The sequence below is a fragment of the Hibiscus syriacus genome, unplaced genomic scaffold (assembly GCF_006381635.1).
Source record: "Hibiscus syriacus cultivar Baekdansim isolate YM2019G1 unplaced genomic scaffold, ASM638163v2 tig00110050_pilon, whole genome shotgun sequence".
Classification (NCBI taxonomy): Eukaryota; Viridiplantae; Streptophyta; class Magnoliopsida; order Malvales; family Malvaceae; genus Hibiscus; species Hibiscus syriacus.
This window is the reverse complement of record NW_024062576.1, coordinates 1,094,868-1,106,820: the sequence shown is the minus strand read 5'-3', so window position 1 is coordinate 1,106,820 and position 11,953 is coordinate 1,094,868. Positions and strand designations below refer to the sequence as shown.

Sequence of the window (11,953 nt, the reverse complement as noted above, 5' to 3'; positions counted from 1 at the left end):
AGCTCTAAAGGAACCCTACCCAAATGAATCCAAAATGGCATGGAGGTCAAATTGATCTCCAAATTTTGGATATTAGGTGTTCACTTCCTAATGATAACCGGATGATTATGAAAGTGCTAAGGACCATGCTCCAAAACCCATTCCATCATAGCCCTAGTAGAGAATTGGACAAAAAAAAGTAGAATCCTCGTAACTAGGTTTAATCATAGCCCTAGTAGAGAATTGGACAAAAAAAAGTAGAATCCTCGTAACTAGGTTTAAAATCGCGGTCGTATTATCATTTCCTTTGTCGTGTAAGAATCACACAAAACCACGTGGTCTACAAATGCATTTGCTGCACGTCCATCACCCATCTTAATCACCTGCAGGGAAGTAGTTACAAATATTTACTTCTCCACACAAGTTCGTACGTTTGTTGTGTTGATATATATAAATTTATACTCGTGTGTATGTATATGTAGGAGCGTAATAATTTAAATGTAAGCATAAGCTAAATTGCTAAACGAAAAATAACTAGGATTTCATTTATTCTTGATAGCTGCAAGCATTACAAGAGGGAAACAAACAAACTCAATGAGGCAAGCTCATTTGTCACAACTAATATATGCGGACACAATTTATAAAACACACAAAAGAGAGATTAATACACACACAGAACAATGTTGCTGTTGTGTGGTAATTGTTGCCTGTCTCCATCAAGCTTCAACGGTGTACCCATCTTTAACTATAATACCTACTACTATAACACTATTCATCTCAACTTTGATGGCATGACAAACTAATATGCAGCCTAGTAACTGCAAATTCGTCAGCTTTCAGTCAGGCCGCCATATATGAAAAAGAATAACAAATGCTCGAAACCCTTTTCATCTTCAAACTCCGATGACCGTGTCGATACCGTTGCTTAGAGGCATTTTCGATACAAAAAAAGCAAGCCCCGATAACGATGTAGAGCAGTAGGAGAACCAGTCCTTTCATGTAGTGAGAAGTGCCATCCTGCAAATTTGGTAATACAAAATGTTTTAGATTCAATATGTTTTATGCATGGTTCAAAATGAAAGATGATGCTGTTGTTGTTTTACTTGTAAAGTGAAAGCAACACCGATGATGGATAGAGCGAGTGAGCCAGTTTCAAGGAGATTGAAATTAAGATCCATTTTGATTCCCATAATCCAAGCTACGACAATGCAGAGTGGGACCTGAGTCAACAATAACATTGAAATATGTCTAGTTAAACTCAGAAGGCTCCAAATTTTCTTAGTAAACGACAATGAAAGGGTTCAATTATTCTAGTTTTCGTACCACAAACATGGAAATCTGCGTTGCAGACCCTAATGCAACACCTAATGAAATATCCTGCAATATTTGAAATTTCTGTGTCAGCATATTTGATTCATTGATAAAACAGTTGCTGATGATCCCAGTGATATATTTGGTATTTACTCACCAGCTTGTTTTTGAAAGCAAAAATGATGGCTCCAGCATATTCTGTTGCATTTCCAACAATGGGTAGCAGAATAATGCTGATGAAACTAACAGAAATTCCCCAAGAATCCGAGGCATCCTACAATATTTAGTTGATTAATTTTCAATAAACACACTTTTATTAAATGGTTTATAGATTCATTATCAACCACAAAGTTACCTCAATTGTTTCTACAACATATTCAGAGAGGAGAGATATGACAACAGTCATTCCAACTAGCCATATAAATCCACTCCAAAATCCGATCACCGGCTCTTCCTCTGGTATCCCCTCATCGTCTTCCGATTCCTGATCGATCGCATTACAAAGGGTTATTCACCAAAAAATCTACTATAAACTATAGTTTGTTGAGCTTATGACATAAATGAACTACCCCATGAGCTTCAAACAATTGCCGATGTGTGAATAGTTGGAAGACCAGGTACGAAATGTACGCAATCAGCATCACAATGCTGCTCGCCCTCGACAACCGCAGCGTAGGATCGGCCGGGAGAGCAGCGGATGCAACACTCAGTCGGAACAACAAGGGCAACGAATGACACAATAATGCGAGCAAAAGGAGTGAGTTCACATCGGCTTGTCTCTATCGAAATTCAACAGTGTTTTAACACCCAAATAAATAATTTTTTGAACAAATTGAAGATTTGTTAGGTAAGATATAGCATGTTAAAGTTCGACACGTACTCGATCGTATTTTTGTTCCCTTCTGATGTTGGCAATGCCGCCACAGAAGAGAGAGGTCCCAAGGACCAGAAGCAGGTTCGATAGGACAGAACCGAGCAAGGAATACTTAACCACATTTATTTTATTTTGGCTCAGTGCAAATATAGCTATGACCAGCTCGGTTGCATTGCCACAGGTTGTATTCAACAGCCCTCCCACTGCAAAATCAAATCATGATCATTAAGGTTGGCAATCATGAAAAAACATATGTATGTGTTGATAATAAGCAATTTACCTGTTGGACCAGTGTAATAAGCAATTTGCCTGCACAAAAAGGAATTTGTTGGAAATAAAACACTCACACAAACAACTTTTATTGAAACTCAAAGAAATATTATAAGAGCACTCTCACTCAAAAACCAAGAACTACAACTCACTCTTATAAGACTTTGCTTCTTCACTCACTTAGAAGCTCTTAAATTTTCTTGATGCTTAAAACTAAAATGGGGAGTATTTATACTACTCAAGTACAATCCTACACTACATAAATAAACTAATTTAAACCATTACAAATTCAACAAATACATACCTCTCACCTAACTAAATTGATGTAAGCAATGTCATCATTACTTAAATGATGTAAGCAATGACATCAATTTAGTTTGGGTTTGGGTTTAGGCTCCCATAATGGATCAAGTTTATGATCCAACACCCTCCCTTAAACTTGATCTTGTGACCCCTAGTAAGTTCCTTAATCTTATAAAATCTTCACTTTTCAGTGGCTTGGTAAAAATATCGGCAACTTGATCTTGTGACTTCACGTATTCAACTTCCACATCGTTTCTTGCAACACACTCCCTTATATAATGGTAGCGAATGTCGATGTGCTTCCTTCGATCATGGAATACTGGATTCTTTTATAAGGCAATGGCTGATTTGTTGTCGACACAAACCTTGGTAGGCTCTTCTTGTATTAAACCTATCTCTTTCAATAGATTTCTAAGCCAAATTGCATGACAAACACATGAGGTAGCAGCAACATATTTTGCTTCACAAGTGGACAATGTGACAATCGGTTGTTTCTTTGACATCCATGTGAACGCAATATCTCCCATGAAAAATACGAATCCAGTAGTGCTCCTTCGATTATCTATGTCTCCACCCTAATCACTGTCGCTATATCCAACAAGCTTGTAATCATTAGAAACTGAATAGAACAAGCCAAAGTTAATTGTACCTTTCAAATAATGAAGAATTCTCTTTGCGACTTTAAAATGGGTGGTTTTTGGAGATTTCATGTAGCGACTAACCAATCCAACTGCGTGAAGAATATCTCCATCTTGAAGAATGTTGGATCTACACTTTCTCCTTCTTCATGTTTGGTCATCTTGATCCCGTATTCTGCTGGTGTGCTTATTGGCTTACAGTTCTCTATCTTGAACTTCTTCAGTATCTCCTTTGCATAGCTTTCATGTGAAAAGAAAATTCCATCATTTTGTTGCTTAACTTCAATGCCAAGGTAGTACGCCATGAGCCCCATGTCTGTCATCTCGAATTCTTTCATCATCACATCCTTGAATTCATTAAACATGCTTGGGTTGCTTCTGGTGAAGATCAAATCATCCACGTAGAGGCACACGATCAAAATATCTTTATCTTTGATCTTGATATATAGAGCATGCTCGTAGGGACATTTGTTGAAGCCATTCTATTGGAAGTACTTGTCGATTCGGCTATTCCATGCCCTTAGTGCTTGTTTTAGCCCGTAAAGAGACTTCTTCAACTTCAACACCTTGTCTTCGTGCCCTTTGACTTCATAGCCTGATGGTTGCTGAATGTAAACTTCCTCTTCAATAACTCCATTTAGGAAGGCAGACTTTACATCCATCTGTTGTATCTTCCACTTGTTTTGAGCTGCCAAAGAAATGATTAGTCTGATAGTCTCCAATCGAGCAACAGGAGCAAATACCTCATCATAGTCAATTCCAGCCTTTTGGCTATAGCCTTTTGCAACTAGCCTCGCCTTGTGCCTTTCAATCTCTCCTTTGGCGTTTTGCTTTGTTTTGTACACCCATCGCCTTATGTCCCTTGGGAAGTGAGGTAAGTTCCCATGTGTCATTCTTCTCGATGGCCTTGATTTCTTCATCCATCGCATCTCTCCATTTCTTTTCTTGTACCGCTTCTTGAAAGCTCACTGGTTCACAATCGGTAAACAGACAAAATAATGTAAGATTATCTTGTCGTTCAGTTACCTCATAGAGATCTCTAAGGCTTCTTGTGCGTTGTACAACTCTTTCACTTTGACTCCCACTTAACGATGACGAAGGTGATGAGTCTCCTTGAGTGGTTGATATTGGTGAAGTGGGTGGAGTTGCAAGCTCTTATTGAGATTCATCTAGTTGTTCCCTCATTGTTTTCTCATCTTCTTCAAACTGAGGAAAGAAATTGAAGTCATCTGTATGAGAGTTAAAATCCCATTCTCCTTCTTCGTTGAAGACCATATCATGACTAATCACAAACTTCTTATTGTTTGGATTGTACAACTTGTAGCCCTTCGAATTAGCATCATAGTCGATGAAGATAAAACTCTCGCTTTTATCATCAAGCTTCGTTCTTCTCTCGTCTGGTACGTGAAAATGGGCTATACTTCCAAAGGTTCTCAAGTGGGAAATGCCAGGCTTTCTTCCACTCCATGCTTCTTGCGGTATCTTTCCCCATACACTTCTTATTGGAGATCAGTTTGTCAAGTAGATTGCACACGCTACTGCTTCCGCCCAAAATTCCTTGGGTAGTTTCTTGCTTTTGAGCATGATTCGTGCCATGTCGAGGATTGTTCTGTTCTTTCTTTCTGCCACACCATTTTGCTGGGGGGATCTAGGAACTGTCATTGGTCGATGAATTCCATTTGCTTCACAGAACTCTTGAAACTCCCTGGAAGTAAATTCTCCACCTCGATCGGATCTCATGGCTTTGATCTTTTTACTGCTTTCTCTCTCCACTGCTGCTTTGAACTTCTTGAAGACATCAAAAACTTCTGACTTCAGTTTCAAGAAATATACCCAAGTTTTTCTTGAAAAATCATCAATGAAGAGAAGGAAATAGTTACTGTTATCAAGAGAGCTTGGCTTGATCGGTCCACACACATCGGTATGGATAAGCTCAAGTGGCTTCTTGGCTCTTGCTTTTGACTCCTTTGGAAAGCTTTTCCTGAATTGCTTCCCGACTAGACACCCTTCACAAAGCTGGTCAGGATGGTTGATGCGAGGTAGTCCCTTCACCATCTCATTCTTAGATAACAGCTCTAGGCCTCCAAAATTGAGATGCCCAAATCGAAGATGCCAAAGCCATGATGTATCTTTGTAGCAAGCTTTCAGGCACTTTGCAACATCATTTTGTATGTTGATCAAGAACATTCTATTCTTTGACATCGACACTTTAGCAATGAAGTTATTCTTATCATCTTTTATAGAAATATTATAATTATTCATATGAATATCATAACCTTTCTCTACCAGTTGCCCTAAACTTAAGATGTTACTTTTCATATTGGGCACATAGTAGACATTTGAAATAAATTGATGTCTCTCATCTTTCAAACGGATAAGAATGTTACCTCTCCCTTTCACTGCTATTGTGGAATTATCTTCAAACGAAACATTTCCGCTTACTGACTCGTCTAGCTCCACGAACATGTCTTTCCTTCCACACATGTGATTGCTTGCACCACTGTCAAGATACCAGGAATTTACTTGGCCACCATCAGTTTCCTTTCGTGCTATAAGAAGAGTTTCTTTGCCATCTGTCTTTTCTTCCACATAATTGGCATTCTCCTCAATTTTGTTGTTGGGAGCTCTACATTCTGAAGCATAATGCCCAAACTTCTAACAATTATAACATCGAACTTGAGATTTGTCGTGCCTTGAGTTTGGATTGATTCTTCCACTGCCTCGTGTTGAGCTTTCTTCTTTCTCATAGTTGTTGTTGTAATTGTTGTTGTTGTAATTCCAGCCTCGTCCACGACCTCGACTTCCACCTCGTCCATGACCTCTACCTCTGTCTTGGCCACGTTGATTTCTATCATTGCGTTGGCTTTCATGCATATCCTTGAGTTGCAGCTTGAGGAGTTTCTCAGTAAACTCATGCTTCTTCTTATGCTTATCTTCGTATGCTTGTAATGATCCTTGGAGTTGCTCGATCATCATTTCTTCCAAGTCTTTAGTTTCTTCAATCGTCACGATGATGTGCTCAAATTTGGGATCCAACGAACGAAGTATCTTCTCTATTATCCTCACATCTTCTAACTTTTCACCATTTCTTTTTAATTGATTAGAAACATCTACTACTCTTGAGAAATAATCTGAAATAGACTCAGATGCTTTCATGTGTAAGGATTCGAATTCACCTCTTAATGTTTGGAGACGAACCTTCTTCACTTGCTCGGATCCTTTGTAAGAGGTTTACAGCTTCTCCTATGCTTCCTTGCTAGAGCTTGCACTTGAAATCTTTTCAAAACCATCATCATCTAATGCTTAATAGATGAGGTAGAGAGCCTTTTTGTCTCTTTTTCTTGAATCTTTCAAAGTTGTCTTTTGATCTGGTGTAAGAGTAGCAAAAACAACATCATCCACAATCTCGTTATAGTCTTTCTCTATGATATCCCACACATCTTGTGATCCAAGAAGTGCCTTCATTTTGATACTCCAATTGTCGTAGTTGTTGTTGTTGAGTGTCGGAAATTGGAATGGTGTGATACCATTTGCCATATCTCTCAATATAATGAGATTTTGTAAAATCTGATTGCACGGATGAATCCGGAACGCCGAAAAACCTTGGGAAGGACTTAGACAACTCAGTCAATGGGCTCCAACTCAGCTGACTCGGCTCAACTCGGTGAGTCAACTCAATTTTCTGGCAGCAGTCTTCCGGCGGTGCGTGACGGTGCGTCAAAACTCAGATTGAGAAAATTTTGGCGACGTCGGATTCCTCTCGTCGAGACCTTCGATCTTTCCAACTCGCTCTGATGCCACTTTGTTGGAAATAAAACACTCACACAAAAAACTTTTATTGAAACTCAAAGAAATATTACAAGAGCACTATCACTCGAAAACCAAGAATTACAACTCACTCTTATAAGACTTTGCTTCTTCACTCACTTAGAAGCTCTTAATTTTTCTTGATGCTTAAAACTAAAATGGGGAGGGGTATTTATACTACTCAAGTACAATCCTACACCACACAAATAAATTAATTTAAACCATTACAAATTCAACAAATACCTAACTCTCACCTAACTAAATTGATGTAAACAATGACATCATTACTTAAATGATGTAAGCAATGACATCAATTTAATTTAAGTTTAAGTTTAGGCTCCCATAATGGATCAAGTTTATGATCCAACAGAATTATGGTTTATCAAATTGAGTTCTAGTGATCAAGGATCGAAGAATAAAGAGAAAACAATATGAATATGGCTTACTCGGTGAGGAAGCTGACTCGTTCAGCAAATGGTGTAAGTCCAAGTAAACTCAATGCAAAAATCCAAGGCTGTTGATTATTTTAAAGGAAAACTCATAAATGTCAACCCTTGAATCAAGTGGAAAAAATATTCAAATCATATTTGACTTAATTTCGAAATAAGTCAGATTAATATTCACTCACTGTTTCATCAAAAACCAGCTTCCATAAAAAGAGGAAAAAGAAGAGGAAAAAGAAAGAAAGAAACTCACTCTTCCAAAGCCATAGCACTCAGCAACAATGGCCAATGGAATAGCAGGGAAGAGAACCGAAAGTTTTGTCCCCAAAATGACCTCTTGAAGGTTAGTGAGGAACTGCCTAAGCATCACAAAACGAACCTTGGAGACAAGGGTCAAATCCGATTTTTTCCTCAACGAGGAAGACGACATGTTATGTGCAGTTCTTCCATGGCGAATCTCCTTGCTACAACCCTTCCAGTTTCCGTTCTCCCATAGCCATGGTTCTTGAAGGGAAGCCATTTTTTTTGTTTCTTTTGCGAAACTATTTATCTTTGAGACAACAAAAAAACACTACGGAGGACTCTGACAAAAAGGAATTAAAAGACTCGAATTCTATTTGTATGAGTTTCAAGTGTGAGATTTAGACTGTTATAAATAGAGGAGATTGGATGCAGCTTCCACGAAGCTTCTCAAAATAATTTAATTGAGACTCTTATTTAGGGCAAGACACATGGGCTAAGATAACAATGTTAGAGGAATGTTTCAATTGCATGACTGAAGTTTTTACCATATTATATATATTCTTCATGTTGCATTATTGGTATTGTATGGATGAGGGAATAATTAGTGTCAAAATTCTAGTTAACTAATTTTGCTTAGACCTAATCTTTTTTGGTAGTAAAAAGTTTAGCTTAGGGTGACTCTTTAGTCTAGTGTCAGAGTATATCTAAGATTCAATTAAGATTTATATAAGAATTTACTGATTGTCTCCTAAGAGTGGCGGTGATAGAATTCCAATTTGATCTTACAAGCTTAAATTCATGAATCCCAACCAATTGTACCAACACTCATTGACTTGTTTAGACCTAATTTATCAAGCAACCACAATAGTTAACAGAAATATTGTTCTTTTAGAGATTTTAATTTCAAGCGGTTGTATCTACGGATGCGTGTATTGTCATTTATTAAAATAAATACATAATAAATACTATCTTATAATCATCATAAGACTACTCAATAAAAATAAAAACAATATTTAGATCATTCATATTTAAAATAAAACTGATAGGGAGAGTGGAACGGTCACCTTCCTGAAAATTTAAAATTACTATATATTTTAAAAATATTTATTTTTTATTGAAATTCTATTTTCTGCCTTCAAATTTTATAAATTTAAGTTTGTTCCCGTATAAAAGTGTGCGTTTGTTCCTTTGTATGCATATGTAAATGGTAATGTGATGTGAGAATAAATATTGAAAATATAAATAAAAGTGATAATTTTTTATAGGAGTTATGAAGATTTATTTAAATTTTGATTATTAATATCTAATTGGCATTTTAATTGATTTTATTGGTGGTAGATCACTTGATTATTATATATGTTTAAAATAATAAATATTAATTATTTGGAAAAAATCTTAGTATAAAAGATTTTTATGCTTAAGTTTTTCTTTGTAATTAATAATATATTTTATAAATGAAGTGTAAGATTTAATTTTTAGAATTAAGAGAGTTAAGAGTAAGGTAATCTTTTCAGTGATTTTTTTAAATAGTACGATGAGATTATAAAATAATTTTTGTTTATAATTTTTTTAATTTATAACTAATATATATATATATATATATAAATATAATTGTTTAAATTTAATATTTTATCTTTTTATAATTAAAATCACTTTATGAGTTTTATGTGAGAGAATTTGTAATTTTCTCCGTACAAAAGTTATATTTTATTTACTTTTGGTTAAATAAAGCAAGGACAAGGACAGGGCAAAGATGAGGCACGTAAAAGATGTTCAAGAGAAGCATACAAAAATCTTCATAGATTTTCCAGAACCAGAAATCATTCCAATTGTACGATGGGCTTAGACTTCTGGAGTTGGTTGGTAGATGTTCACGTCAACTTTCAATTCATCTTTCGAGCTAATATAATTTTCTTTTACGTGTTGGTAAGCTATCAAATATTTTGGTCTGTCTTTTTTGCGTGTATTTTGACCAATATCAATTATAATTGGAAACCATCGGATTTGATTACAACGTTTGTTGTGCACAGTTCCGTACTGATAATGGACGCTTACGTTATGCATATTGGTTTATATGTATGTCATGTTGAGATATCATTATTTGTATTATATAGTTCTATGAATAAATGATTTAAAATTGAATAAGCATATTTGTTTGATTAACTAAAATATTCATTTTTTTTCTCTCATGTTCTCTTTGGTTACGGATTCTACACCCAGTAAAAGTATTCTCATTCCTTACTTTAGCGTCTTTTATTTCTCTCCCCTCTAAATAAGATAATAATTAGAGTTAGAATTTATAAAAAAAATTAAAATTATAAAAAAATATTTAATTATATATCATTATAAAGGTCAATGAGTGTTGGTACGAGTGGTTGAGACTCAGGAATTTGAGTTTGTAGGGTCAAGTTCGAATCCTATCACCGTCACTCTTGATGGAAAATCTGTAAATTCCTATGTAAATCTCAATTAAGTCTTAAGTATATTCTAACCTTGAACGGGTGAGTCAAACTTTTTTGTATAAAAAAATATATTATTACAAAGATATATAAATTTTCATGAACCACCAAGTAAGATGTTATGTAAATAGAATTAAAAATTTACAATTTTAGTCATTATTTTTTGTTTAAAAATCAGCGATGCGTTGACATGACTTAGGCGTTTATTTGCTTTATTTCCTATGTTGTTTATTTCTTTCCATGTTTACAACAGTGGAACCAGACGTTTTGCTTTATGAATTAATTACTGAAAGTAATCTTAATAGTAAATTTATATAAGATTTGTATGGAATAATTTGTAACCTCATCTATCAAATCATGACTCGTATGCAGTTTCATAGAACGAACATAAATTCATAACGTGTTTTTATCGATAAATCTTCCAATGAGATTTTATAGGAAAGAAGAATGGATAAAACTATAATGACGGATGGTGGCATAGAAGAACTCTAAGAGTTGAATAAATTAGTAGGAATTTGTCTTTATTTATAGAAAAAAAAATAGGATTTTAAAAGTTTTGACTCTCACAAAGTGATCATATGGTAAACATGGATAACACCACAGTTTTTTACTGGACATGCATTTATGATGGATGTCTTTATGTGATATTGTATTTTATGTCTTGTAGTTGTGTTTGATATTGTATCAGATAGCTTTTTTATCAACTTTTATATCAGCTAAATGTCAAATATGGAAGGTGGAAAGAAGTTTCCACCACCTATAAAAATTCTGCAATTCTGTAATTCATCCAATATTTTACACTCCTCAACAAATGATCTCTGGAGAATGCTTTCCATGTGGTAGAGTTGTTTCCTAGGTAAGTAAACATGGTAACATTTGTAACGCATACAATCATTTGAGTCTTTTTTATTACTTATTTATAAATTTTGGTGGGCGTGGTGGGTAGGTATATAGCATTTAATATTATCTTTACATTTTGCAGGAAATTTATTGTTTATATGTTTTTTTAGAATAATAAATAGAGCTAAATTCAGTTAGACTAATCGACTGTATGCGAGTTTAACTGTGGGGTTCAAGTAAGAGAAAACGACTCAAACCCTACACTTGCAGGGAGGTATAGGTTTTTTTAGGGTTTGGAAATGGTATGGCCATTGAAGCACCCACTAGCTTGCTCTCCATGTGAAACAGTGCGTGCATTGAGCAACAGTTTGACGTATAGCTACCCTTTCTTCTTTTAACATGTTAACTTTTAATGAACAAATCGAATTAAACTAAATTTGAATTTAAATGTATTAAATTTGATTAAAATTTGTTTACCGAAATAAATGGATTATGGCGGTTATAGGTTGTTTTATCTCTTTTAGTTTAGACGGAGAATCGTGGTTCTCTGCCTTAATTAGGAGGTAGAAGAGAGATGAATAAAGAATAAGACTCCAATCCACTCTTGGTTTTGGTCTAGAAAATTTAGAGCAACTCTTGATAATGTTGTTAGAGGTAGGATTATTAATTTATTATAGCTACATGCAGAGGCTCAATAAATATAGTCATTTGATAATAAATTTAGCTCTGATAAGTAACAGAGACTTATCAAAGGTACGCTAAGAGTACGTTACTTTTCGAAGGGTG

At 35.2% G+C, this 11,953-nt stretch overlaps 1 protein-coding gene across 1 annotated transcript; it reads right to left on the bottom strand.

Annotated features, from left to right (window-relative positions):
* Nucleotides 1-495: 495 nt before the first annotated feature.
* On the bottom strand, nucleotides 496-8,183 carry LOC120214072 (vacuolar cation/proton exchanger 3-like). The gene is made up of 10 exons (XM_039212069.1): nucleotides 7,879-8,183; nucleotides 7,629-7,696; nucleotides 2,445-2,473; nucleotides 2,171-2,367; nucleotides 1,860-2,069; nucleotides 1,646-1,774; nucleotides 1,448-1,564; nucleotides 1,303-1,356; nucleotides 1,083-1,199; nucleotides 496-996 (listed from the first exon to the last, which is right to left on the bottom strand). The coding sequence occupies exons 1-10, from the start codon at nucleotides 8,143-8,145 to the stop codon at nucleotides 820-822; spliced, it is 1,365 nt and encodes a 454-aa protein (XP_039068000.1). The 5' UTR covers nucleotides 8,146-8,183; the 3' UTR covers nucleotides 496-819.
* Between the last annotated feature and the right edge of the window lie 3,770 nt (nucleotides 8,184-11,953).

Bases quoted from the DNA above. Each gene is read 5' to 3' on its own strand.
- LOC120214072 (XM_039212069.1), bottom strand. From the start codon at position 8,145: ATGGCTTCCCTTCAAGAACCATGGCTATGGGAGAACGGAAACTGGAAG. The intron at 2,474-7,628 runs GTAAGCCATATT...CTTTTTGTGCAG, and splicing joins CGAGTCAGCTTCCTCACCGA to GCAAATTGCTTATTACACTG. The intron at 1,775-1,859 runs GTAGTTCATTTA...GCGATCGATCAG, and splicing joins AATTGTTTGAAGCTCATGGG to GAATCGGAAGACGATGAGGG.